Source organism: Trichosurus vulpecula, chromosome 2, assembly GCF_011100635.1.
Source record: "Trichosurus vulpecula isolate mTriVul1 chromosome 2, mTriVul1.pri, whole genome shotgun sequence".
NCBI classification, from domain to species: domain Eukaryota; kingdom Metazoa; phylum Chordata; class Mammalia; order Diprotodontia; family Phalangeridae; genus Trichosurus; species Trichosurus vulpecula.
The window spans coordinates 381,436,636-381,462,554 of record NC_050574.1 but is presented as its reverse complement, the minus strand read 5'-3'; the positions used below and the strand labels follow the sequence as shown (position 1 = coordinate 381,462,554).

The 25,919-nt window shown below is 38.7% G+C and overlaps 1 protein-coding gene across 1 annotated transcript in view; it reads right to left on the bottom strand.

Moving 5' to 3' along the window:
* FAM3B (FAM3 metabolism regulating signaling molecule B) overlaps positions 1–25,919 on the bottom strand; it is a 68,700-nt gene that overhangs the window by 6,982 nt on the left and 35,799 nt on the right. The window contains exons 3-5 of the mRNA XM_036747354.1: positions 10,178–10,301; positions 5,053–5,111; positions 2,143–2,193 (exon numbers count right to left, since the gene is read on the bottom strand). Of these exons, the coding sequence (XP_036603249.1) occupies positions 2,143–2,193; positions 5,053–5,111; positions 10,178–10,301 (234 nt within the window). The remainder of the gene's footprint in view (positions 1–2,142; positions 2,194–5,052; positions 5,112–10,177; positions 10,302–25,919) is intronic.

Here is a 25,919-nt window from a genome sequence, read left to right as displayed (position 1 = left end):
CTTGGATAATTAGTCAAATGGATGAATCAGTTCTTGAATAAGCGCAAGTTGACTAAAAACAGAAAATGAAGCATTCACAATTGTTTTATGTATTACTTTAAGGTTTATAAAGTGTTATACTGACATTCTTATTTGACTCAGAGAAGAATCCTGTGAGATAATAAAAATAGTATTATCTCATTTTTACAAGTGAAGAAATTGAGGTTCAGAATGGTTAAATGACTGTCCAAATTCATAGAAGACTGCACATTTGAACCCGTCTTCTGGAGCAGCTATGTGGTGTGGTGAATAGAATGATGGGCTTGGAGTTAGGAAGACCTGAGTTCAGATCTGTTCTAGCTATCTGTGACCCTGGAAAAGTCATTTTACCTCTGTTTGCCTCATTTTCTCATCTGTAAAATGGGGATAATAGGAGCACCTACCTCCCATGATTGTTGTGAGGATGAAATGAGATTATCATTGTAAAATGCTTAGCACAGTGCCTAGCACATAATAGGTGCTATATAAATTTTAGTGATTATGATTATGATTTTGATTATTATTCTGTCTCCAAATCCAGTGCTTTACCCATATTTACTTTTTGTAAAATTTCTCTGCGTCCTGGGAAAGAGAATGACAGTTCTAATCTAAGTAACTAGAGAGAAAAAAATGACATGATGTAATCAAATTCATTCATGTAGTCTATCCTCACAATCGACTGAAACATGAAGAAAATACAAGGTTGCATCGTCATTGTTTGATTACATAAAAAAGCATTTGATTCTTTAGACCAAAAGGCTTCCTTAAAGATTCTACTCCAAGAAAACATCTAGCATGTGTGCAGATTACATATATTTCTTTCACAGATGCAATTGAAGTAATTTTATTCAGCCATCCTGATTATTAATACTAATTAATGTCTCAAACAGAGAGTTATGGAATAATGCATGTAAACAGTAGTCAGACAGTTACTGAGCATTTGAGGCTGGATTTGAACTCAGGCCTAACTAGGCCCAGCACTCTATCCACTGAGCCACCTAGAGACATCTATATGCATGTTTGCCAAAGATGTTTGCCACTGTCATGGAAGATGTCCTTTTTATGTATTCCCTATAGTCTTGACATTAAGAGGGAAGGGTAACAGAAATGCTTTCTTGGTATCCACATAATAATAATAAAAGACCTAGAAGAAGGTTCTGAGCATCTTTGGTGGACATAGACAAGGGATGAGAAACTATGGTTGGATTTTGATCTGTGTGATTTGAGACTGTGCCTCATGAGAGACATGAGATCACCCATACATTGAAGGCTGAATGAAGTCTTTATACACAGCTGAAAACCAAGAACATGATCCCATGGGGCTTGAGGAGACAATGTCACAATTCTAATACTTCTGAATACAAAAGAGAAATTGATAGCAGATTCAAAATTCCAAAGTGCAGGGGCTGTGGCTATTAACTTGCTTTGCCAAGTGTATAGCACATTGCAATGCAGAGATCTAAGAAACGCTTCTTGGTAGATTATATTAATAAAATGATATCATTAATTATGTCATTTGAGAGGCTGTAACATGGAAATGAACTTTGACTTATTCAGTTTGGACTCAGGAGGCAGAATGAAAAGAACTGAATAGAAGTTGCAAGGAAGAAAATTTAGATTTGAGGTAAGAAAAGACTTCTTAACATTTGGTGTTATCCCAGAGTAGAATGGGTTGCATTGGGAGGGGGGGGGATTTAGAGGTCTGCAGGCAAAGGCCGCATGACCATTTGGTGGGTAGCTACAGACAACCTTCCTGGTCAAGTACTGTTTGTACTAAAGTATACTCCAGATTCTTCCCACCACAGATCTCTTTCTTCCCTTGTTGGAAAAAGGATTAGAAAAAAAATGAATGAAAAAATGAAAAAGAATGAAAGAATGGCTTTTCTTTCTAGACATTGTTAACTATATGAAAGCATTTGATTTTCTAGAGCAAACTACAGCCCTAAAGGCTAAAAGAATGTAAGTAGACCAATTTTAATACATGCTAGTGTAGAGAAATTAATTTGGTTGGCTCAATAGCAAAAGATAGATGAGGGACTAAGAAAGCCAAACATTTTTAGTTTAATGCCCCTTCGAATAGAAATGGATTTTATTCTTTAAATACAAAAAAATTATTTTTCTTACCTCCTTCAAACATGTCAAAATATTGTGTATTTATAGCTCTCCCAGTTTTATCTGAAAAAAAGGGAAAAAGGCTTTAAAAACAGTGCATCTGACATCATATTTTATCTTGTAATAACCTAAAGTCTCTGTAGTTTAATTGCAAGGAGATGGAAGTTTGTACTTGCCAAAATAAAGTACCAAGACACTCGGGATTTGCTGCCAACAGTTATATGTAAGAATTTGGGCTAGGTGCATGGAGAGCATTGGCCTTGCTTCTTTAGCTTCTCACCTTTTCCAGCTCAAATTCATTTGCATCTCAGCCAGAGAATATCTTGGGGATGTATAAGATCAAAGGAACCCTAAATTAAGTAGTAATCTATAGCTGATAATTTTAATATCTAGTTCAGAGATCAAGGGTTGAAAAAGCAAGATCTAATCTTAGCCTTGAGACCCACTGCCTGTTTTTTTTTTTCAACTGGATAACTATAAAGAACTGTTATCTAGTTCTGAGACTCAGAGAAAGGTTCTCATCACTAAACCTGCAGACCCCAGGAAGCAGGGATGATATACCAAGGGAAGAGCAGGCCAATTGAGAGCAATATCACCTGATGTGTATTTGTATGATGACATCACCCAAAGATATTAGAGTCCTGTAGCATTGGAGGTATGTTTCCCCATCACATGTATTCCTTATGCATGATCCCTGTACACTTTGATTTCCCTCTTTCCCCAATGATGGTATATTTGTGCAAAAATGTGTCTCACATTTATGAGGGAGGAAGTGATCTATTACAAATACTTTTACTATCTCAAGTTATAAAATGCCTTTTCTTTAACTCTGGCTTAATGGAAAGAAATGAAATACATCACTGGGGGCTTATGAGCTATTGTCTGGAGTGCCTATGGACCCACACAGTACCTTAGATCTGAGATAGCTATTCTGAAAGTTCTACCCTTGAGAGGGGTTGCTGTAAGGCTCCTATAATGAGAGGACTTCAAAAGTTCTACAAGTCCACCTAGAATTTTACAGAAAACATGTACAATGTTAGCCTTGTACAAGGCCCAGTGAGGAAAGAATTGATATGTAGGATAGGGAGAAGTAATTTTAATATGACTTCTAGTCACATATGAGGAGAGAACCTTTAAAGAATGCCTGGTTTGGATTGGAGCAGACTAGCAGAAATAGAATTCTAGTTTGGTTCTATTTAACCAAAGACTATGACCATCAGACTTACCTAATCATGGGCCACTGTGTTGATTCAGGGAGGTGACTGAGGTGTTCCTGTGTTAGTATTGGGAGAGGGTGAGCCTAATAAATGGCAGCACTGTTCCAACCCAGGCAGGAAACTGAGTTGTGAAATTTCAAGTGTTTTTGAACAGGATGACTTTCTGTCATTACATGGTCTAGGTGTGGTACCATTCTCTTGCACAGAAGCGTAGGATAGAACACTATGTTCAGTTCCTGGTGCCACACAGTTATTAGCCACATAGAATATGTGCAAGTAGAGATAACCAGAATGATGTGGCATCAATTAGCAAACCACAGATGTGTGAAGCACATTGCATCTGGATACCATATCTTAAGAACGTGATTTAAAAGAACTGGGGATATTTACATTGAAAAGGGGACTATATTTAAGACATAAGTAGCCAGCTGAAAACATCTGAAAGAAGGCTTAAACTTATACTCCAAAGGGCGAAGGAGGGCCAATAGAAGTTATATGGTGGCAGATTTTAACTCAATGTAAGAGAATTTAATAACAATGAGAGCCATTAAAATGGCCTGGGCTGTTTGTGAAGTAGTGAGTTCCCAGATCATTGGATTCATTCAAACAAACTAGATGACTAGACAACCTCAAGCAGTGGATAGAGGCCATGTATCTATAAGAGCAGACAGAATTTCTACATGTAGTGGAAGGTCAGCTCTCTGAAATCCCTCTACAATTCTGAGTCTACGATTCTTTCAAACCCAGACAGCACAAACAGCAGCAGAATGATGGGAAAAACCTGGTTTCTGCCTTTATAAATTGGGCAAGATTCTAGGGAAAAAGCAGTAGGGACTGTGACCCTTCTACCACTCTTTGCCTAACGCCAATTGTCTTAGTTGACAAAATACTCAGCTTCATTCAGCTGGCCGGGATAATACCCTGGATGAATTTTTCTTTCAAAGCAAAACACATTTACAAGTTCAAACCCATTCCCTTGGACTCTTAATAAACAGAATGAAATGATTCATGATTACTATATCTTATAAATAAGGGCTAAGTTTAATCACAACAATTCTCAAATATTGAAAGGATCCTCCATGGTTTTTTTTTTCCCTAGTAGCGGGACAAATGATAAGTTCTCTATGCATGAGGGACCACGAATTTTTAAATTTTTACCATCACAATTAGTAAACCGTAAGCAGTTACACCAAGGTAGCAACTCTCACTCAGGTGTCAAGAAGCTGCTGGCCTAATTGTACTCATATACTACCTAATTAGACATAAACCTTTTTTTTTTTAACTAAGATCCTAGGAGGGCTACATTTGGCTCACAGATTTGGATGCTGTGGAAAGCACTAAAATACAAATAGTATAAACTGCATGGCATCCAGAAAGAATTTTGATGAATCACTAAGCTTCTTTTAAAAAAAGTTCCCTCCCCACCCCCACACATTGAAAAAGGAAAAAAAAAAACCCCAAAATCCTTGTAACAAAGGTGCTTAGTCAAGCAAAAGAAATTCCTTCACTGGCCATGTCCAATCTCTCACTCTCTCTCTCTCTCTCTGCACCCTGAGATCCATCAGGGATTATTACCACTATCTCTATGTTAGGAGAGGGGTATTATTTAAAAATTAAATTAATTACTTTTTTATCTACAAAAATATTAAATCACCAAGTTTTCAAATCCAGTATGAGAGAAGTAATGAAAAAACATTTAACTTACAATCCACAATGGCGACATTGATACCCCGTGCAACATTACCCTTCTCTTCACTTATGAGCCTGAAATTTAAATGAGTATTAGTTAAGAACTTCACTCTTATTAAGAAGTGAATATTCCTATCTCTTTTCCAGGATCTGCTCTTTATTATTTATTTCAATTCAATAGATATTAAGTACTGTATGAAAAACTTTAAGTGCCAGAGGAAAAAAAATATTTTGATAAGCTGTGAAGCTTACAATCTAGAGGGAGGATAAGATGTACATAAACAGTTGTGATACAAAATAATAAATGATATTATTTTGTACTGGAGGTATGTATAAAGTGCTGTGTGAATTCTGAAGAGGGAAATATTACCGATTGTGAGAGGAAGGAAAGGTGATAGAGGAGAGTGAAGGGAAGAATGTTTACTAAAAGAGTTTACATTTGGTTTAGGCTTTAAAGCATAGGTAGGAAAAGAATAAACATTAAAATTTGGGTGGGGAGAGATGTGAGGGGGAAGAAGAGAAATGAAATAAAAATAACTGGACTGTATAAATTCACAAGCAAAGTTGTTAATGGCAGACCTCATGGCTAGTAAGTCAGTATTCTTTCTACTACATAATGTCCTGTCTTCCTAACTAGATAGTTGTCTTTCTGAGTAGGGATTACGTATATCTCATGCCACGTATAAAAGGTCAGTAAAACTTTAATTGCTACAATGCTTGGAGCTAAGAAACAAATATAATAATCATTCCCAAGTGGAGGGAAATGGACTCAAATGGTCCAGTGATCCTTATAATCCTCAGTGGCTACTACTGTATCTTACACATGTTAGGCACTGATCAATAAGTACATACTGATTTATTAGGTGATTGTTTTAAATAGCTGATAAAGAAGTGATTTGCTCCTTATTTATAGCCAGCATGAATAATTTCATTTTTCTATAGTGAGTAATGATTTAATGGAAACACCTATTAACATTCTAAACCAGACTTTTCATAGTCCTAAATACTGAAGTTAAATTAAGAGTTTAACATGAAAATTGAAAAAAAAAATGGAAGCATTTCTAATAGCAAGTATGTGATTCAAGGGAAGCCTATATTTTACTCTGAATTTCCATATTTAATGAAACTCCAAATTATGATCACTAAATAAGAGAAGCAAAGAAAGCAATGTCAACTTGAGATCATTCAAAAATGTATATAGTCTTAGGGCCCTGGGCACAATTGAACTGGGCTTCTGTAAGGATGAAGGGGATCATATGCCCCAAACTTTACGAGGAATATAAATGCAATAAGTAAGATTTACCCAAAACCAATTGTCTGCTGAAATTCCCAGGCTTTCACTTACATGCTGGTAACCATATAAGTCCTTGTTATTATTCAGTTGTTTCAGTCATGTCTGACTCTTTGTGACCCCATTTGGGGTTTTCTTGGCAAAGAAACTGCAGTGGTTTTCCATTTACTTCTCTAGCTTATTTTGCAGATGAGGTAACTGAGGCAAACAGAGTTAAGTGACTTGCCCAGGGTCCGTTGCAACAATTGGGCTAGCAGTTGCTGTGGGGGTGAAAAAACAAATACAAGCCCAACAACAGGAATGCTGCAAGCCCAAGTTCTTTTGATTTGCTTTATTATGGAAAGCAACTAAGGGGTTAACAATCTTACTTTAATCTGGCATACAAATATCATTCAATCAGCTCAGGAAAAGCCAGCACCCTGAACTTCAGAGCAAATACAAACAAATTACAAACATCAACAGACAGACCTTATCTGATTCAAATCTCAATGCACAGTTACCAGAATTTAACAAAGTCTGAACATCTGGTTTACAAGCTGGAGGGCATTTAACTACAGCTGCCCAGAGTCTCCACATCAGTACACCAGCAAGAGTGAGAGCTCTAAGCAAATAGCTCTGTTCTCCGTTTTTATGCAGTTTTCAGATGTCATCAAATGTCACCTGAGCCACCAGAACTTAAGGTCTTATTATTGGTTTTGGTCTTAGCAACTCCCCTTAGAACCCCGAGGGCTTCACGTCCACACAGGCTTAGCACCTAGTAGATAAGGGTTTGGGCCCGGGGACCTGATAAGACTCAATCAAAGACACCCAACTTAATTGATATTACAGGGTCACACAGCTAAGTGTCTGAGGCCAGATTTGCACTCATAAGATCTTTTTTTCTTTTTATTTAAAATTAAATTTAATTTATTTAATATATTTAGTTTTCAGCATTGATTTTCACAAGAATTTGAATTATATATATATATGCCCTGTTCCCCAGTCAGCCTTCCCAGTTCACGTTTTTCTTGGAGGCTTTTGTTGTAGGCTCTTTGACTCTCGACTTCTTCTGGCTGTATGTTTTGGTCTTCTTTGTCACCAAAGAAAGATTCCAAAGTCTGAGAGTGAATCTGGGTACGTTTTTGCTGCCTGGCCACGTTCCCAGCCAACTTACTCGACCCTTGAGTTTTTCACCCCACTCCCCTCCCATCCCCTTTTCCCTTCCTTTCTTGTAGGGCAAGATAAATTTCTACGCCCCATTGCCTGTGTATCTTATTTTCTAGTTTCATGAAAAAACTTTTTTTTTGTTTTTGAACATCTGTTTTTAAAACTTTGAGTTCACCCACCCTCCCTAGGAAGTCAAGCAATTCAGCATAGGCCACGTGCATATCATTATGTATATCCCTTCCACAATACTTATGTTGTGAAAGACTAACTATATTTTGCTCCTTCCTAACCTATCCCACTTTATCCAATTTTCTCCCTTGACCCTGTCCCTTTTCGAAAGTGTTTGTTTTTGATTACCTCCTCCCCCAACTGCCCTCCCTTCTATCATTCCCCCTTTTTTATCTTCTTCCTCCTTCTTTCCTGTGGGGTAAGAGGAAATCAAATTAAGGGATCAGAGAGGGAGAAAGGGAGACATAGAATGGGGTAAATTATTTTGCATAAAAATGGCAAGAAAAAGCAGTTCTGTAGGAAGAGAAGAGAAGGCAGATGAAGGGGAATGAGTGAATCTTGCTCTCATCAGATTTGATCTGAGGAGAGAATACCATACAAACTCCTCTTTCACTGAGAAAGCTTGAAAGTCCTTTATTTTGGTGAAAATCCATATTTTGCCTTGGAGCATGATACTCAGTTTTGCTGGGTAGGTGATTCTTGGTTTTAATCCTAGCTCCACTGACCTCTGGAATATCGTATTCCAAGCCCTTCGATCTCTTAATGTAGAAGCTGCTAGATCTTGGATTATTCTGATTATGTTTCCACAGTACTCAAATTGTTTCTTTCTGGCTGCTTGCAGTATTTTCTCCTTGATCTGGGAGCTCTGGAATTTGGCAACAATATTCCTGGAGATTTCTTTTTGGGATCTATTTGAGGAGGCGATCAGTGGATTCTTTCAATTTCTATTTTGCCCTGTGACTCTAGAATATCAGGGCAGTTCTCCTTGATAATTTCTTGAAAGATGATATCTAGGCTCTTTTTATGATCACAGCTTTCAGGTAGTTCAATAATTTTTAAATTATCTCTCCTGGATCTATTTTCCAGGTCAGTGGTTTTTCCAATGAGATATTTCACATTGTCTTCCACTTTTTCATTCCTTTGGTTCTGTTTTATAATATCTTGATTTCTCATCAAGTCACTAGCTTCCACTTGCTCCAATCTAATTTTTAAGGTAGTATTTTCTTCAGTGGTCTTTTGGACCTCCTTTTCCATTTGGCTAATTCTGCCTTTCAAGGCATTCTTCTCCTCATTGGCTTTTTGGAGCTCTTTTGCCATTTGAGTTAGTCTATTTTTCAAGGTGTTGTTTTCTTCAGTATATTTTTCAGTATTTTTTGGGGTCTCCTTTAGCAAGTCATTGACTTGTTTTTCATGGTTTTCTCGCATCCTTCTCATTTCTCTTCCCAATTTTTCCTCTACTTCTCTAACTTGCTTTTCCAAATCCTTTTTGAACTCTTCCATGGCCTGAGACCAGTTCACGTTTTTCTTGGAGGCTTTTGTTGTAGGCTCTTTGACTTTGTCGACTTCTTCTGGCTGTATGTTTTGGTCTTCTTTGTCACCAAAGAAAGATTCCAAAGTCTGAGAGTGAATCTGGGTACGTTTTTGCTGCCTGGCCATGTTCCCAGCCAATTTACTTGACCCTTGAGTTTTTCAGCAGGGTATGACTGCTTATAGAATGAAGAGTACTATGTCCCAAGCTTGGGGGAATGCGCTGTTGATTTCAGAACTCTTATAGCCAGCTCTGCCACACCAGTACTCCTCCTTCCCCTTCCTGCTCTCATCCACCACTTAATTCCTCCCACCAGGTGGGCCTGGGGCCAGAAGCAACTGCAGCTGTAGTTCTGTAGCTGCCCCACCTCTGCTGTCCCCTGGGCAGTGGCCAAACCAAGAACTCCTTCCACTCCCCTCAGCTTTTCCCACTAACCTTCTCTGTTGCCTTTGGTGTTTGTAGGTTGTGAAGTCTGGTAACTGCCACAGCTCACTGATTCAGGGTGCTAGGGCACGCTCCACCCGACTCCTGCTCTGGTTGGTTCCCACCACCCACACTGGGCTCTGCTCCACTCTGCTCTACTCCCAGCTCTCTGCGGGATAGACCTTACCCAGAGACCATCCAGTCTGTCCTGGGCTAGAGCCCTGCTCCCCTCTGCTATTTTGTGGGTTCTGCAGTTCTTCTCTGTTGTCTTTGGTGTTTGTGGGTTGAGAAGTCTGGCAACTGCCACAGCTCACCGATTCAGGGCGCTAGGGCCTGCTGTGCCTGGCTCCTGGTCTGGTTGGTCCAGGCCACCCATGCTGGGCTCTGCTCTGCTCCACTCCCAGCTCCATTGGCGAAAGACCTCACCCAGCAACCATCCAGGCTGTCCTGAGCTGGAGTCCTGCTTCCCTCTGCTATTTTGTGGGTTCTGCAGTTCTAGAATTGGTTCAGAGCCATTTTTTATAGGTTTTTGGAGGGACTTGGCAGGGAGTTCACGCTAGTCCCTGCTTTCCAGCTGCCGTCTTCGCTCTGCCCCCCAAGACCTTTTTTCTACAACTGTCATAGCAATGCTGTTTCTACTTAGCAGTGTTAGTTTTCTTAACATTTTAATAACAGACATTAATCCAGCTGTCCTTTTTTAAGGATGAAAATTAATTATTTCAAGTACTGAAAAATAATACTTACAGCTCATCCTCAAAGCAAATTTTGGCATATTTATCCCTACCACCACCACTCAGTAACCGATAGGCATAGGTGTTAGGTGGGCACGACGTCCAGTGGTCACATTTTTGTCTTTTGGGGAGTGGAGCTGCAATGAAAAGGAGTTGAAATGTTGGTATTTGAAGAGAATCAGGAAGGTAATAAATAAGTGAATACTTCTATCTTCCATATACCATCTATCTTACATCTCAAAATATTACCAGGGAGTAATAGTCACAAAGTCCTGTGGATAAAATAATTTTTTTTCACATTAGTTTCTGAAGTCAAGATGTGTAACACAGAGATAATCTAGTTAAGAAGTAGGAGTGGGGAACACCAGGGGAATGGTACCCACCTGGGGTGATAAAAGGTTAAGTGATTTATCCACGGTCATTCAGCTAATATGTGTTAGAGGAAGGACTTGAAATATATTGGCCTGACTCTAAGGATAGCCCTCTTTCCTCTGTACCAATGCAGCTTCTCTTGTAATATAGCGTTTTAAAAGGGAAGGAGAGAAAGATAAAGAATCACCCATGGCAGGGCTAGTAAAACTTTAATTGCTATAATTCTTGGACTTAAGAAACAAATATTCCCCAAGAGGAGGGAAATGGCTGTAAAATGGACTCAAATGGACTAAAAAAATGGACTACAAATCTGCCTCCAGTTTGGAATGTTTCGATGCTGTGGTAGTTCTTTACAAATATGCCATAGCTAGTAACAAGAGCTGCTTCTAAAGAATAATAAGTAGGTGAGCCACATGGTTTATTGCATAGATCAATGTAGAAGGCCTGTGCTCAAATCCTGCCTCAGACACTTACTAATCATGTGGCATTGGGCAAATCATTTAACCTATCTGGGCCTCAATTCAGATAAGAGTAAGGTGTATCTTGTAATGGGGCAGAGATTGTCCAAGCTGAATTCTTATGAAAACATATAGCATGTGTGGCTGATGCAGTCCCAATGTTGAACATACACATATATTTTCTGTTTACTGTCTAATAATTGTGTGGTGACTTTTGATTGGTTGCTGAGTTCCAACTGGGTGCATTCAAAAGATAAGTACCAGCTAAAGAAAACTTATGGCAATCCAAGCCTAGTCCAAAAGCACAGTTCACCAGTCGATTCTTCCTTGAAACCAAGATGCCAGGCCCTATAAAAAATGGGGGCAACTCTGTCCACTAGGTATGTCACATCTGGAAGGGAACTTGATGGGATCAAGTGTTTTGTAGAAATTGCTTTAAGCTTGAACTCATTTCCCCCAGGAACACAGGTGGTGTAGGACAGAGTATGACCTGAGGTTTGTTGGGTTGAGGGAATGTAGTTACTTCTGTCTTTGCCATATCTTTGTGGTAAACATCATTTTGCAAGTGCTAACTGAGGTTGATTAGTTTAATGAGACGTTGGTGCTAATAACTTGTAGTTAATATTGGAGAGAACACACTCAAATGGAAACTTGAATAAAGAGCATTAGAGTCTCCTAATGCTTCACTCCATGGGTACCCCTAGGACCCTCAGGGGCAGATATGTCTAGCTTCATTCTGAGGTGGGGTGTGGGGAGTGAACCCAGTTTTGCTACAATTTGTTGCCTGCTCTGTCTACCACTTTCTCTACTTTTCTTCTCACACACCCCCATCATGGGAAATTTTAATTTCTACAGTTTCTTCCTCTTTTCTATACTAGTACATTCTTTTACTATGCCTTCTTTCCCCTCTCTTCAAATCCTCAAACCATTTCACCTTAAGGTCCTCTGTTTTTCATTATTTAGTTCACATAATACCCTTTTATTATATCAGTTCTGAAAAAAAACCACTTTTTTTTTCTCTGCTTATTAGAACGATAGCACTACATCTACATGTGCCCCCTCCAATTACTTAAATACATTTACTTTTATAGTTTTCTTTGAACTTATGTTCGTATTTTTAAATTCCTACTTAGCTCTGGTCTTTTCACATGTAATATTTGAAAGTTCTCAATTCTATTAAAGGTTCATTAAAAAAAACTCTACTGGCCTTGCAAGGTATGTTACTTTAGGTTGTAAGCCTATTTCTTTTGCCTTTTCAAATACTATATTCTAAGACCTATTTCTATTTAAAGTAAACTACCAGGCCTTTTGTGATCCTGATTTGTAATTCTTTAGTATTTGAACTGCTTCATTTAGGATGCTTGAATTATTATTATTTTTATTTAAGTAGGAACTCTGGATTTGGGTTATGACATTACTGGAACTTTTCCTTTTGAAGTTCCTTTCAAGAGGTGATCAGTGAATTCTTTCTAACTTCATTTCATCCTTTGGTTAGATCTGTACAGTTTTAATTTATAGTTTCTTGAAACATAGTATCCAGGCTCTTTTTTTAAAATTTAATTTAAATTTATTTATTTAACATATTTAGTTTTCAGCATTGATTTTCACAAGAGTTTGAATTACAAATTTTCTCCCCATTTCTACCCTCCCCCCCACTCCAAGATGGCATATATTCTGGTTGCCCTGTTCCCCAGTCAGCCCTCCCCTCTATCAACCCACTCCCCTCTCATCCCCTTTTCCCTTCCTTTCTTGTAGGGCAAGATAAATTTCTACGCCCCATTGCCTGTGTATCTTATTTTCTAGTTGCATGCAAAATTTTTTTTTTGTTTTTGAACATCTGTTTTTAAAACTGTGGGTTCCAAATTCTCTCCCCTCTTCCCTTCTCACCTACCCTCCCTAAGAAGTCAAGCAATTCAACATAGGCTACATGTGTATCATTATGTATAACCCTTCCACAATATTCATGTTGTGAAAGATTAACTATATTTTGCTCCTTCCCAACCCATCCTGCTTTATTGAATTTTCTCCCTTGACCCTATCCCCTTTCCAAATTGTTTGTTTTTGATTACCTCCACCCCCATCTGCCCTCCCCTCCATCATCCCCTCCTTTTATTTTTTTATCTTCCTCCCTCTTCTTTCCTGTGGGGTAAGATACCCAATTGAGTATGTATGGTATTCCCTCCTCAGGCCAAATCTGATGAGAACAAGGTTCACTCATTCCCCCCTCACCTGCCCTCTCCCCTCCTCCCACAGAACTGCTTTCTCTTGCCACTTTTATGCGAGATAATCCACCCCATTCTATCTCTCCCTATCTCCCTCTCTCAGTATGTTGCTCTCTCATCCCTTAATTTGATTTTATTTCTTTTAGATATCTTCCCTTCATCTTCAACTCACCCTGTGTCTGCTCTCGCTCTCTCTCTTATATATATATATATATATATATATATATATATATATATATATATACATACACACACACATATATATACATATACACATAGACATATACGTACATACACATTCACTTATATATATACATAAACATATATATATATATATATATATGCATATTCCCTTCAGCTACCCTAATACTGAGGTCTCATGAATCATGCACATCATCTTTCCATGTAGGAATGTAAACAAAACAGTTCAACTTTAGTAAGTCCCTTGCAATTTCTGTTTCTTGATTACCTTTTCATGCTTCTCTTGATTCTTGTGTTTGAAAGTCAAATTTTCTATTCAGTTCTGGTCTTTTCACTGAGAAAGCTTGAAAGTCCTTTATTTTGGTGAAAATCCATATTTTGCCTTGGAGCATGATACTCAGTTTTGCTGGGTAGGTGATTCTTGGTTTTAATCCTAGCTCTGTTGACCTCCGGAATATCGTATTCCAAGCCCTTCGATCTCTTAATGTAGAAGCTGCCAGATCTTGGGTTATTCTGATTATGTTTCCACCATACTCAAATTGTTTCTTTCTGGCTGCTTGCAGTATTTTCTCCTTGATCTGGGAGCTCTGGAATTTGGCAACAATATTCCTGGGAGATTTCTTTTTTGGGATCTATTTGAGGAGGTGATCAGTGGATTCTTTCAATTTCTATTTTGCCCTGTGACTCTAGAATATCAGGGCAGTTCTCCTTGATAATTTCTTGAAAGATGATATCTAGGCTCTTTTTATGATCACAGCTTTCAGGTAGTCCAATAATTTTTAAATTATCTCTCCTGGATCTATCTTCCGGGTCAGTGGTTTTTCCAATGAGATATTTCACATTGTCTTCCATTTTTTCATTCCTTTGGTTCTGTTTTATAATATCTTGATTTCTCATCAAGTCACTAGCTTCCACTTGCTCCAATCTAATTTTTAAGGTAGTATTTTCTTCAGTGGTCTTTTGGACCTCCTTTTCCATTTGGCTAATTCTGCCTTTCAAGGCATTCTTCTCCTCATTGGCTTTTTGGAGCTCTTTTGCCATTTGAGTTAATCTATTTTTTAAGGTGTTGTTTTCTTCAGTGTATTTTTCAGTATTTTTTGGGTCTCCTTTAGCAAGTCATTGACTTGTTTTTCATGGTTTTCTTGCATCCTTCTCATTTCTCTTCCCAATTTTTCCTCTACTTCTCTAACTTGCTTTTCCAAATCCTTTTTGAGCTCTTTTATGGCCTGGGGCCAGTTCATGTTTTTCTTGGAGGCTTTTGTTGTAGGCTCTATTATTTTGTTGTCTTCTTTAGGCTGTATGTTTTGGTCTTCTTTGTCACCAAAGAAAGAATCCAAAGTCTGAAACTGAATCTGGGTGTGTTTTCACTGCCTGGCCATATTCCCAACCAACTAACTTGACCCTTGAGTTTTTCAGTGGGGTATGACTGCTTGTAGACTAAAGAGTTCTATGTTCCACATTTGGGGGGGAGGTGCCAGCTCTGCCACACCAGCACTCCTCCTTCCCCAAGAACCCCCAACCTGGACTGGACTTAGATCTTCAGCAGGCTGTGCACTCCTGCTCTGATCCACCACTTAATTCCTCCCACCAGGTGGGCGTGGGGCCAGAAGCAGCAGCAGCTGTAGCTGCCCCACCTCTGCTGCCCCCGGGGCTGGAAGCCGAACCACGAATTCCTTCCACTCCAGCAGCTTTTCCCACTAACTTTCTCCACAGTCTTTGGTGTTTGTTGGTTGAGAAGTCTGGTAACTGCCTCAACTCACTGATTCAAGGCGCTAGGGCCCCCTCTGCCCGGCTCCTGGTCTGTTTGGTCCACACCACTCAGGCTGGGCTCTGCTCCACTCTGTTCCCAGCTCCCAGCTCCCAGCTCCGTGTGGGATAGACCTCACCCAGAGACCATCCAGGCTGTCCTGGGCTGGAGCCCTGCTTCCCTCTGCTGTTTTGTGCGTTCTGCCCCAAGCTCTTTTTAAAAATAGTGTTTTAAAGGGAGTCTGAGAACTTTTAATTGATCCCTACTTGACTTTTTTTTTCTAGGTCAGTTTTTTAAAAATATCAGATATCTTACATTTTATCCCTTGATCTTGTTCTAATGCTTCTTGATGTCTCACGACATCATTTAATACTATTTCATATATTCTAGTTTTCAGGGAGTTCACTTTTCAATGAGTTTTTTAATTTCAGTCTACAAAATCCCAACATGTCTCAGTCTCTCCCTCTCAGGATTCTTTTTCTTTTCATTCACTTTTCCTTTTAAATGTTCTTTGTTAGTGTATATTTTATTCTTCTGGTTTTGCTTTCTCTCATTTAAATTTTGTTCAGGTTACTTTATATTCTTCCTACTTGTAGATCTTAATTATATTATAGCAGTCTGGGGAGTCCAATTTTTAGATAAGGCCTACCATTTTCTCTTCTAAGTTATTTCAAATTCCTTTTTCCAGAGCTTTACTTAATTTTCATGTCTGGCTTCATTTTTTTTCTAGGAGTGTATGTAGTTCTTGTGGAAAATCTATTTTTCCTCTGGCTGTCTGCTTGCAGTTGTTGTGGAATTACTCTCTATCCTTTTTGAGGGTCCCTAGTTCTATACTAATTTTTAAATACTAGTTTCTTCTTTAATTGACTCATTTCTCCAATTTAGTTTCTGAATTGGAGTTTTGAACCAGGGTCAGACTCTACCTCTAATACCCTTTTGGGTGGGGTCAATAACATTGCCTTTTCCTCACCCTTCATCCTCTGGTTTCCTAATGTGCACTTTTGGGGTAAAGCATATGAAATATAGGTATAAATTACAGAGGCAGAGTTTGAGAGTTGGAAGGGACTTCAGAAAACATCTAGTCCAAACCATATTTGTAAAGAATCCACACTATGACATGTCTGGTCATCTAGCCTCTGCTTAAAGACCTCCAAGGAGAGGGTACCTACTACCTCTGAAGGCAGCCCTTTCTATTTCTGGACAGCTCAAATGATGAAGAAGTGTTTCCTAACATCAAGCCTAAATTTGACTCATTCTTGTTGTTGACCTATGGGACAAAATGAAACAATTCAAATCCCTTTTCCACAAGACAGCCTTTCAAATACTTGAAGACAATTTATTATATTCTCTCTGAGACTTTTCTTTCATGGCTAAACATGCTTATTTTCTTTAACTGATCTTTATATGATATGGACCCAAGGTCTTTGATGATATTGTTTGCCCTTCTCTAGAAGGCAACTCTGACTCCTCCATATCCTTCTTAAACTGTGGTATACAGAACCAAACTACAGATGAGGTTTTGGCAAAATATAGAGGCACTGTGACCTCCTTATTGCTGGAAGTATGCCTCTATTTCTTTTTTTTTTCATCCCACTCAGTAGTATTTATTAAGCAATCATTTGTGAAGATCACTGTGCTCAGAAAGATGCAACACCTTATGACATAGTTCCTACAATCATGAAGTGTACAGTCTAACAGAAGGATTGGAAACAAATAGAAATAACCGTCATAGGCAATATTACATGAATGTGTGCACAAAAGAGGTGGATAATAAAGTACTATGTGAGGTCCAAGTAAGGCGTTCATTTCTGCCCAGAGGAATTGGGGAAAGCTTTATGAACAAGATGACATTTAACACAGACATGATCATTATCTTCTGACACATACTGGTTGTGTGACTGTGGAAAAGTATCTTTACTTCTCAGTGCTCTAAGAAATAAAGACTATAAATTGCTGAGAAGGGATGACCTGGCAACAGTATTGACAGAGTTTCTCATTCAAGAATTCCTGAAACTACTGAAATTATAGGTCTAGTTCTTATGCTTCTGTTATCAGTGAGATTTCTCTTATATAACAAACCTCAAACACACAATTCCTGAGTTACATTCCTTGCTTTTAACTATTTATACAGTAGGAACAATGAATACTATGCAGGAATTGTCACAAATCCCAAGTAAGTGCTAAACAAGATTTATAACAATCAAGTAAATGGATCATTTTTTTCCTATAAAAAAACCAATCTTAGCTCAGAGAGGTTAAATGACTCCTCCATGGTAACAATAATAAAAGCTGACCTCTCTATAGCTCTTTCAGGTTGGCAAATCACTTAACATATATAATATCATTTTATCCTCGTAATAGACACGTAAAATAGGTGCCATTATTACCCCCATTTTCATAGGATTGGAACCAGAGGCTCAAAGCCTCAAGAAACATTTATTAAGTACATGCTACACACCAGGGACTATGCTAAATGCTGGGGACACAAAAGAGGCAAGAAACAGTGCCTGTCCTCAAGCATCTTACAATCTGGCAGGAGAGACAACGTGCAAACAAAAATAGACAGAGAAGGCTATATCTAGGATAAATTTGAGATAATTAATGGAGGGAAGACCCTGGAATTAAGCAGGTTTAGGGAAGGCTTCCTGTAGAACATGGGATTTTAGTTAGGACTTACAGGAAGTCAGGGAGGCCATCCATTGGATTGGTGGAAGGAGAGCATTTCATTATCTCCAGCATTTCAGGACAGCCAGAGAAAATACCCAGAGCATAGAGATGGAGTAACTTGTTTGGGGAACAGCCAGGAGGCCCTTGACACTGGATTAAAGACTACATAACAGCAAGGTGTAAGAATACTGGACGGAGACAAGTCATGGTGGTTTTTGAAAGTTAAAAATAGTGTTTTGTGTGTGATCCTAGAAGTAAAAGGAAACCATTGGAATTTATTGAGTAGAGGGGTAACATGGATCTGCACTTTAGGAAAATCACAGCAGTGGCTGAATAAAGGATGGATTAGAATAGGGTAAGAGTAGGGAGAAACTCACCAGCAGGCATTGTAGGAATATAGGTGTGAAACGATAAGTGCCTGCACTAGGGTGGAATCCACGTCAGAAGAGAGAAGGAGACATTAGGGGGCAGAACCAAGATGGGGACTGGAAAGCGGGGACTTGATTAAGCTCTCCCCCAGGTCCCACCAAACACCCTTAAAAATGGCTCTGAACAAATTCTAGAGCTACAGAACCCACGAAATAGCAGAGAGAAGCAGGGCTCCAGCCCAGGAAAGCCTGGATAATCGCTGGGAAGGGTCTATCACATGTAGCTGGGAGCTGAGTGGAGCACAGGCCAGCATGGGCTGCGCCAGGACCAACTAGACCGGGAGCCAGGCAGAACAGGTGGTAGAGCCCTGAATCAGTGAGCTGTGGCAGTTACCAGACTTCTCAACCCACAAATGCCAAAGACAACAGAGAAGGTTAGTGGAAAAACTGCTAGATCAGAGTGAAAGGAGTTCATGGCAGGCTCTAGCCCTGGGGGCAGGGAAAGTGGTGCAGCTCTGGGGCTGCTTCTAGAGCTCCAGCTGTGGTTGCTTCTGGCCCCAGGCCCACCCAGTGGGAGAAATTAAGCAGCAGACCAGGACTAGAGTGCAGAGCCTGCTTTGATCTGGGTCACGGTCCTGGTTGGTGGTTCTTGGGGGAGGAGGAGAGCTGGTGTGGCAGAATTTGCTATGTAGAAGTAGCTCTGAAAACAACAGCACAGCCCCTCAAGCTTGGGACAAAGTACTCTCTACTCTACAAGCAGTCATATGCTGAAAAAAAAAGCTCAAGGGTCACATAGTTGGCTGGGAACATGAACAGGCAGCAAAAATGGTTTCAGATTCAGACTTAGACTTCCAAATCTTTCTTTGGTGACAAAGAAGACCAAAACATACACCCTGAAGAAGTCAACAAAGTCAAAAAAGAAGTCAAAAGCCTCCAAGAAAAATATGAATTTGTCTCAGTCCATGGAAAAGCTCAAAATGGATTTGGAAAAGCAAGTAAGAGAAGTAGAGGAAATATTGGAAAACAAATGAGAGTGATGCAAGAAAATCATGAAAAACAAGCCAATGACTTTCTAAAGGAGACCCAAAAAAAATACTGAAGAAAATAACACCTTAAAAAATAGACTAACTCAAATGGCAAAAGAGCTCTAAAAAACCAATGAGGAAAAGAATGCCTTGAAAGGCAGAATTACCCAAATGGAAAAAGAGGTCCAAAAGACCACTGAAGAAAACACTATCTTAAAAATTAGATTGGAGCAAGTGGAAGCTAGTGACCTGATGAGAAATCAAGACATTATAAAACAGAACCAAAGAATGAAAAAATGGAAGACAATGTCAAATATCTCATTGGAAAAACCACTGACCTAGAGAATAGATCTAGGACAAATAATTTAAAAATTATTGGACTACCTGAAAGCCATGATCATAAAAAGAGCCTAGACATCATCTTTCAAGAAATTATCAAGGAAAATTGCCCTGATATTCTAGAGCCAGAGGATAAAATAGAAATTGAAAGAATCCACCGATCACCTCTTGAAAAAGATCCCAAAAAGAAAACTCCTAGGAATATTGTTGCCAAATTCCAGAGTTTCCAGGTCAAGGAGAAAATACTGCAAGCAGCCAGAAAGAAACAATTTGAGTATGGTGGAAACATAATCAGAATAACTCAAGATCTGGCAGCTTCTACATTAAGAGATCGAAGGGCTTGGAATACGATATTCCGGAGGTCAACGGAGCTAGGATTAAAACCAAGAATCACCTACCCAGCAAAACTGAGTATCATGCTCCAAGGCAAAATATGGATTTTCAATAAAATAGAGGACTTTCAAGCTTTCTCAGTGAAAAGACCAGAGCTGAATAGAAAATTTGACTTTCAAACACAAGAATCAAGAGAAGCATGAAAAGGTAAACAAGAAAGAGAAATCACAAGGGACTTACTAAAGTTGAACTGTTTTGTTTACATTCCTACATGGAAAGATGATGTGTATAATTCATGAGACCTTTCTCAGTGTTAGGGCAGTTGAAGGGAATATATGTATATATAAACAGAGGGCACAGGGTGAGTTGAATAAGAAGGGATGATATCTAAAAAATAAAATCAAATTAAGGGATGAGAGGAATATATTGAGAGAGGGAGAAAGGGAGAGATAGAATGGGGTAAATTATCTGAAATAAAAGTGGCAAGAAAAAGCAGTTATAATGGAAGGGAAGAGGGGGCATGTGAGGGGGAATGAGTGAATCTTGCTCTCATCGGATTTGAATTGAGGAGGGAATAGCATACACACTCAATTGGGTATCTTATCCCACATGAAAGCAGGGGGAAGGGGATGACAAAAAGGGGATGATAGAAGAGAGGGAAGATGGGGGAAGAAGTAATTAAAAGCAAACACTTTTGAAAAGGGACAGGGTCAAGAGAGAAAATTGAATAAAGGGGGGACAGGATAGGATGGAGGGAAATATAGTTAATTTTTTACAACATGATTATTTATGGGACTGTTTTGTCTAATGATACATGTGGCCTATGTTGAATTGCTTGCCTTCTTAGGGAGAGTGAGTGGGGAGGGAAGAGGGAGAGAATTTGGAGCTCAAAGTTTTAAAAGCAGATGATCAAAAAAAAAAGTTGCTTTTGCATGCAACTGGGAAATAAGATATACAGGCAATGAGGCATAGAAATCTATTTTGCCCTACAAGAAAGTAAGGATAAAAGGGATGGGGAGGAGGGGGAGTGGGGTGACAGAAGGGAGGGCTGACTGGGGAATAGGGCAATCAGAATATATGCCATCTTGGAGTGGGGGGAGGGTAGAAATGGGGATAAAATTTGTAACACAAAATCTTGTGGAAATCACTGCTGAAAACTAAAAAATATTAAATAATAAAGTATGGAATTAAAAAAATAAAAAAATAAAACATACATTAATAAAATAGAAAAGAATGGAAAAAAAGAAGAGAGAAGGAGATATATTAGAGAGATACTGTAACTGTGAAATCACCAGGCTTTGGCAATATATTGAATATGTGTGTGGCAGGGGGAGGTGGAGTAGAGGTGAGAGATAGTAAGGAACTCAGAATGATTTCTTGGTTGTGAGTCTAAGGGACTGGGAAGATGGTGGTACCCTTGCATATGACTCTCCTCATTGGTGGAGATAGGTTACTCAATTACTCAATTCCTGCATGAGTGGCTAAACTGGTGAGATTTTGGGAGAGGAGAGATTTTGGTATTGTCTTCCAGCTTTAAGAAAGAACACAAGTTTCCAGATTTCCTTCAGGGAGAAGTCCCTGGGACCTTCGGAAAGAAGCCAACATTTAGAGGAGCTGGCATTTCCATCATGTTCCTATTCCCAGCTTACCACTCTAGAGACTTTGGAGAGCTCCCCCTTGGGTGAGATCTGGGATTCTTTCTCATGATTGAACTGAAATATTTCACTCCTAGTGGAAGAGTTTATTCACTCTGTGTATTATTCAATTTAGTATAATCTATATAACTTCTTTAATTTCTACTAGTTATAAGCTTTGATAAATGAGTTTACTTGTTATTTATGGTCTGTGTAAATGACTTCTGGGCAAGTTTGGAGATATATGCCTATATGTCTGCATGTATACATATGTATGCATGTATGGATAAACACATAGATACATAACTTTGGGTACTCCCATCCCTGTCAAAGATACGGATCTCAGCTTGAACCTAAAAATTATTTCCTCAAGACTAACAATATTTAGGACCCAGATAAATATGATTCTAGCCTGGTACCTGGTCTTTGAAGAGAGTAGAGTGGCCAGCTTCTTTCATCAATCTTCTCCTCCCTCCTAGTAGGAATCAAGGGAATCCCCTTAGAGTATGGTAGACAGATAAAACATGCCTTTCTATGAGTTACATCAGGATAGATCCATATGATACACATCATAACCTATATGGGCAACACACACATGTGTATACACACACAGACACACAAACCCTACAGGATCAAACTCTAATAATAATAGTTAATATTTATATAGTGCTTACTATGCCAGGCACTGTATTCAGTATTTTACAACTATTATCTCATTTTATAGGTGCTATTTTTATCCCCTTTTGCCAGATGAGGAAACTGAGGCAAATAGGTTAAGTAGAGGTTAAGATCCACTGTGTCACCTTGCTGCCCCCTGTAGAGCTTTTCTAGTTCTAGAGCTGGAAGGGCCCCCAGAGGTCATCTAGTCTACATCTCCATCCTACAGATGAAAAAAATTGATGTCTATGGGGACCAGACAATCCACCCAAGCTTACAAATGGGTAGCATTTGAATCCAAGTCTTCCACCTCCAGAATTATTATTCTTTTCACAATGCCATACTGACTCTGATGAGAGAATGAGAGGCATTGTGGTATAGTAGAAAGAATACTGGTTCTGGAGTCAGATGACACAGGCTCAGATCTGACGTCTATGTGATCCTGCTCCCACAGCATCTTAGAGGTTAAGATTTATCATTTTCTCTTCTAGTTTATTTATTCTTCCAATTTTTTCATCAAGAGCTTTATTTTTATTTCCATTTCTTTATTTTTACATTACTTAGAAATGGAAAAAATAGAAAAAAAATCCATTTTCTCCTTTGTTCCTCTACTTACATTTGTACTCTGTCCTTTTTAAAAAAATTTTTGACCATCCCTGGAAATTTCTTTATGCTAGTCAGTGATTTCTTTGATTTATTTATCTCTTTAGGCTTAGTTTCTGATTTGAGTCTTTGTGTCAGTGTCAGGATCTGCCCCCTGCTGCTTTTTTGGGTCTGGTGGTTGGCCACGGGTGTTAGCTGGCTCCCTGGGGTTTGTGCACTGACCTCTATATGACAGGGATAGGCCCCTCTGACCTTGAGATTCAGATTGCTAGATCTTCAGGGCTCTCTCTGGAATCTCAGGACAGAAAGGGACCTCAAACCCCTGGGCCTGGGCTGTTCTAGTCTGAGTGCTACAGATTGATCCTCTGTTGGTTGGTACTCATTCAATAGCATCTTCCTGAGGCTTGCAAGGTCCCCACATTAAAGCTTTCAGATCAACTTGAGGCTTTCTCACAATTTCTTCCTCTGATCTTATTGCCTCAAATATAGACTCTACTATCTGGTCACCCTGGAGCTGGCTTTTTGGAGAAGTTCTTTTTTCCTATAAACTCCTGACTGGCTTTTTGTATGATTGTGGAATTTAAGATGTCACTTAACCGTAGTTTATTGGATGTCTTTATCACTGTTGAGTGTAGTGTGAATTTCAGGGTCTTATTGGAGTGGGTATATGGGAACTTCATGGTTTGCCTTTGTACAGGCAGTCATTTTGGCAGGAAGTCCTCAGTCATGGAGCCCAAGATTGCATTAGTTTTCCTGGTTGCTACAACATACTGCTGATTCATGCTGAGCTTGAAGTTCAGTTTGTGAACCTCCCAGATCTTTTTTTTCTTCAGACAAACTGCAGCCCAACTGTACCTCTCTCATCTTCTGCGTATGAAGTTGAATTTTTTATGCTTTACATTTATCTCTACTGGATTTCATCCCATTAAATTTAACCCAATCCTCCATCCTTGCAAGATCTTCTTGAATTCAGTCTCTGTCATCCAGTGTGTTAGCTATTCCTCCCAACTTTGTATCACCTGCAACTTTGAGTATATTGTCTATTCTTTTATTGAAGTATTGCTAAAAATAATACAAGGTCAAGGATAGATCCCCAAGGTGCTTCACTAAAGACCACCTGACACCCTGACATCGAACTATTAACAATCACTCTGGAGTGAGCCATCCAACTTTATTGTCACCATCTTCAGTGAATCCATCTAATCATGTAGTTCACATCTCTCCATCTTCTCCACAAGAATGGTCTGGAGAATTAATATAGTAGAGCATTTCCATCCTCTACAAGCATAGTAACCAAGTCCAAAATGAAAATGAGGTTAGTTTTATATGACCTGCTCGTGATGAAGGCATGCTGACACTTTGTAATCATGTTAATTTAGGATACATCATTGATTCAGTTAAGTTCAGCTTCTGTACCTCTGTTTTGGTCATCCTGCTCTGTCAATCAAAAGCCTGAAGGAAGAGCAGGTAACAGCTCTCATTCTGGCTTTTTTATACCTATGTCACCAGAAAGTCATGTCAATTGTTATAAGTCTCACTTCTTTGAGCCAATCAGGTTTCAACGATATAAAACTATCTTTTAAGGGAAAAAATGAACCTGATATATTTGGGAGTAGAACCTAAGAATATCATTTTTATGGGAAGACATATGAAGTCATCTAGAGAGAAACAAGAAGAGCAAGAAAAGCAATATCCACAGGAAAAAAACTGCAACAACAATGTTGAGGGACCTAATAATAAAATGAAACTGAGTATTCTGTAGTCATAATGGCTAAGGTTGGCCTTGGAGAAAAGAAGAGAATATGCACCACATTCCCTTCATTATAGATGGTATAGAATATCACATAAACTGTCAGATGTAGTTTACGTGGTTGGTTGGTTTGGGTAAACTGACTTTTCTCCTCCTCTTTAAATCTTTGTTATGAGGGATGGCTCTCTATGTAAGGAAGGGGGTAAAAATATGTTCAGAAACAAATGTGATATAAAAATAAATCTCATCAATAAAAATAATTTTTTTAAAGAGAGAAATCAAGGTATTAGCGAAGGCTTAAGGGGGAATAGCATGATCATCTTCAAACATTTAAAGGCCTATGATGTTTAAGATGGATTAGGAATTTTGCTTGGCTGAAGGAAGAGTTCAGAAAGGCAGATATCAGCTCAATTAAAGGAAAAATTATGGAACAATTAGAGCCAGACAAAAGTATACTCAGATACCTTGTGAAGTAATGAGTTTCCTGTCCCTGGGGGAATTTAGGCAAGGCTAGATCCCCACTCATTGGGGACACTGTAGAGAAGCTTCCTGATCCTGGTAGCATGTGGACTACTTTCCAGGCTTTCAGATTTAATATTAGCTCCCAAATATGAAACTTCTCCTGGGAACTCTGTCCTCAAAAAATTTGCTCTTACTTTTATTATTCTTAAAAGACTAGGAAACACTCCAAACAACCTTTATGGATTAGCATTGCGAAAAAGCCACTTTAGGCACACCTATGCACACAGACATGAATCATTGTCATTTATCTTTGAATCTGAAGAAAAGTACACATAATTTTCCTATTCAACTTCAGTCACTAAGTACACTCAATGACCTTTCCATCCACAAAGAAGTCCCTTTAATGAATTTGGCCATTATTCAAAACTGTTTCGAAGATTTAAAAAAATACAAAAGACTTTCACTTACAACCCATTTCAATGATATCTAGATTCTAGATGTTGCATTTTTTCTATTAGAAAAAAGGTATTCAAGTGATTGTGATGGCGATGAAGCAGAAAAAGGAGGAGGAAGAGGAGAAAGAAATAAACGAGATGTTTTAAAAATACACTTCAAACAGCAGAAGGAAGTTCACAAAAAGATACAGACATTCAAGACATTCTCAGAACTTCCATGTTAAACTTATACGTTGAAAAACTACATAATAAGAATTAATATACCACCCTCTTTTCATACCCTTTTAAATCAAATGTTCATGTTTGTTAATTACTAATAATAAAAAATGAAACATTTTTAAAAAGAAAGCAGTTGGATTAGACCAATTATATATAGAAACAATCCAGGCTAGAGGTGTTACAATTGTGAAGGCATTGATTAATCAATTCTAAAGTTATCTGGAGGATTGGAAAAAAAAGGGT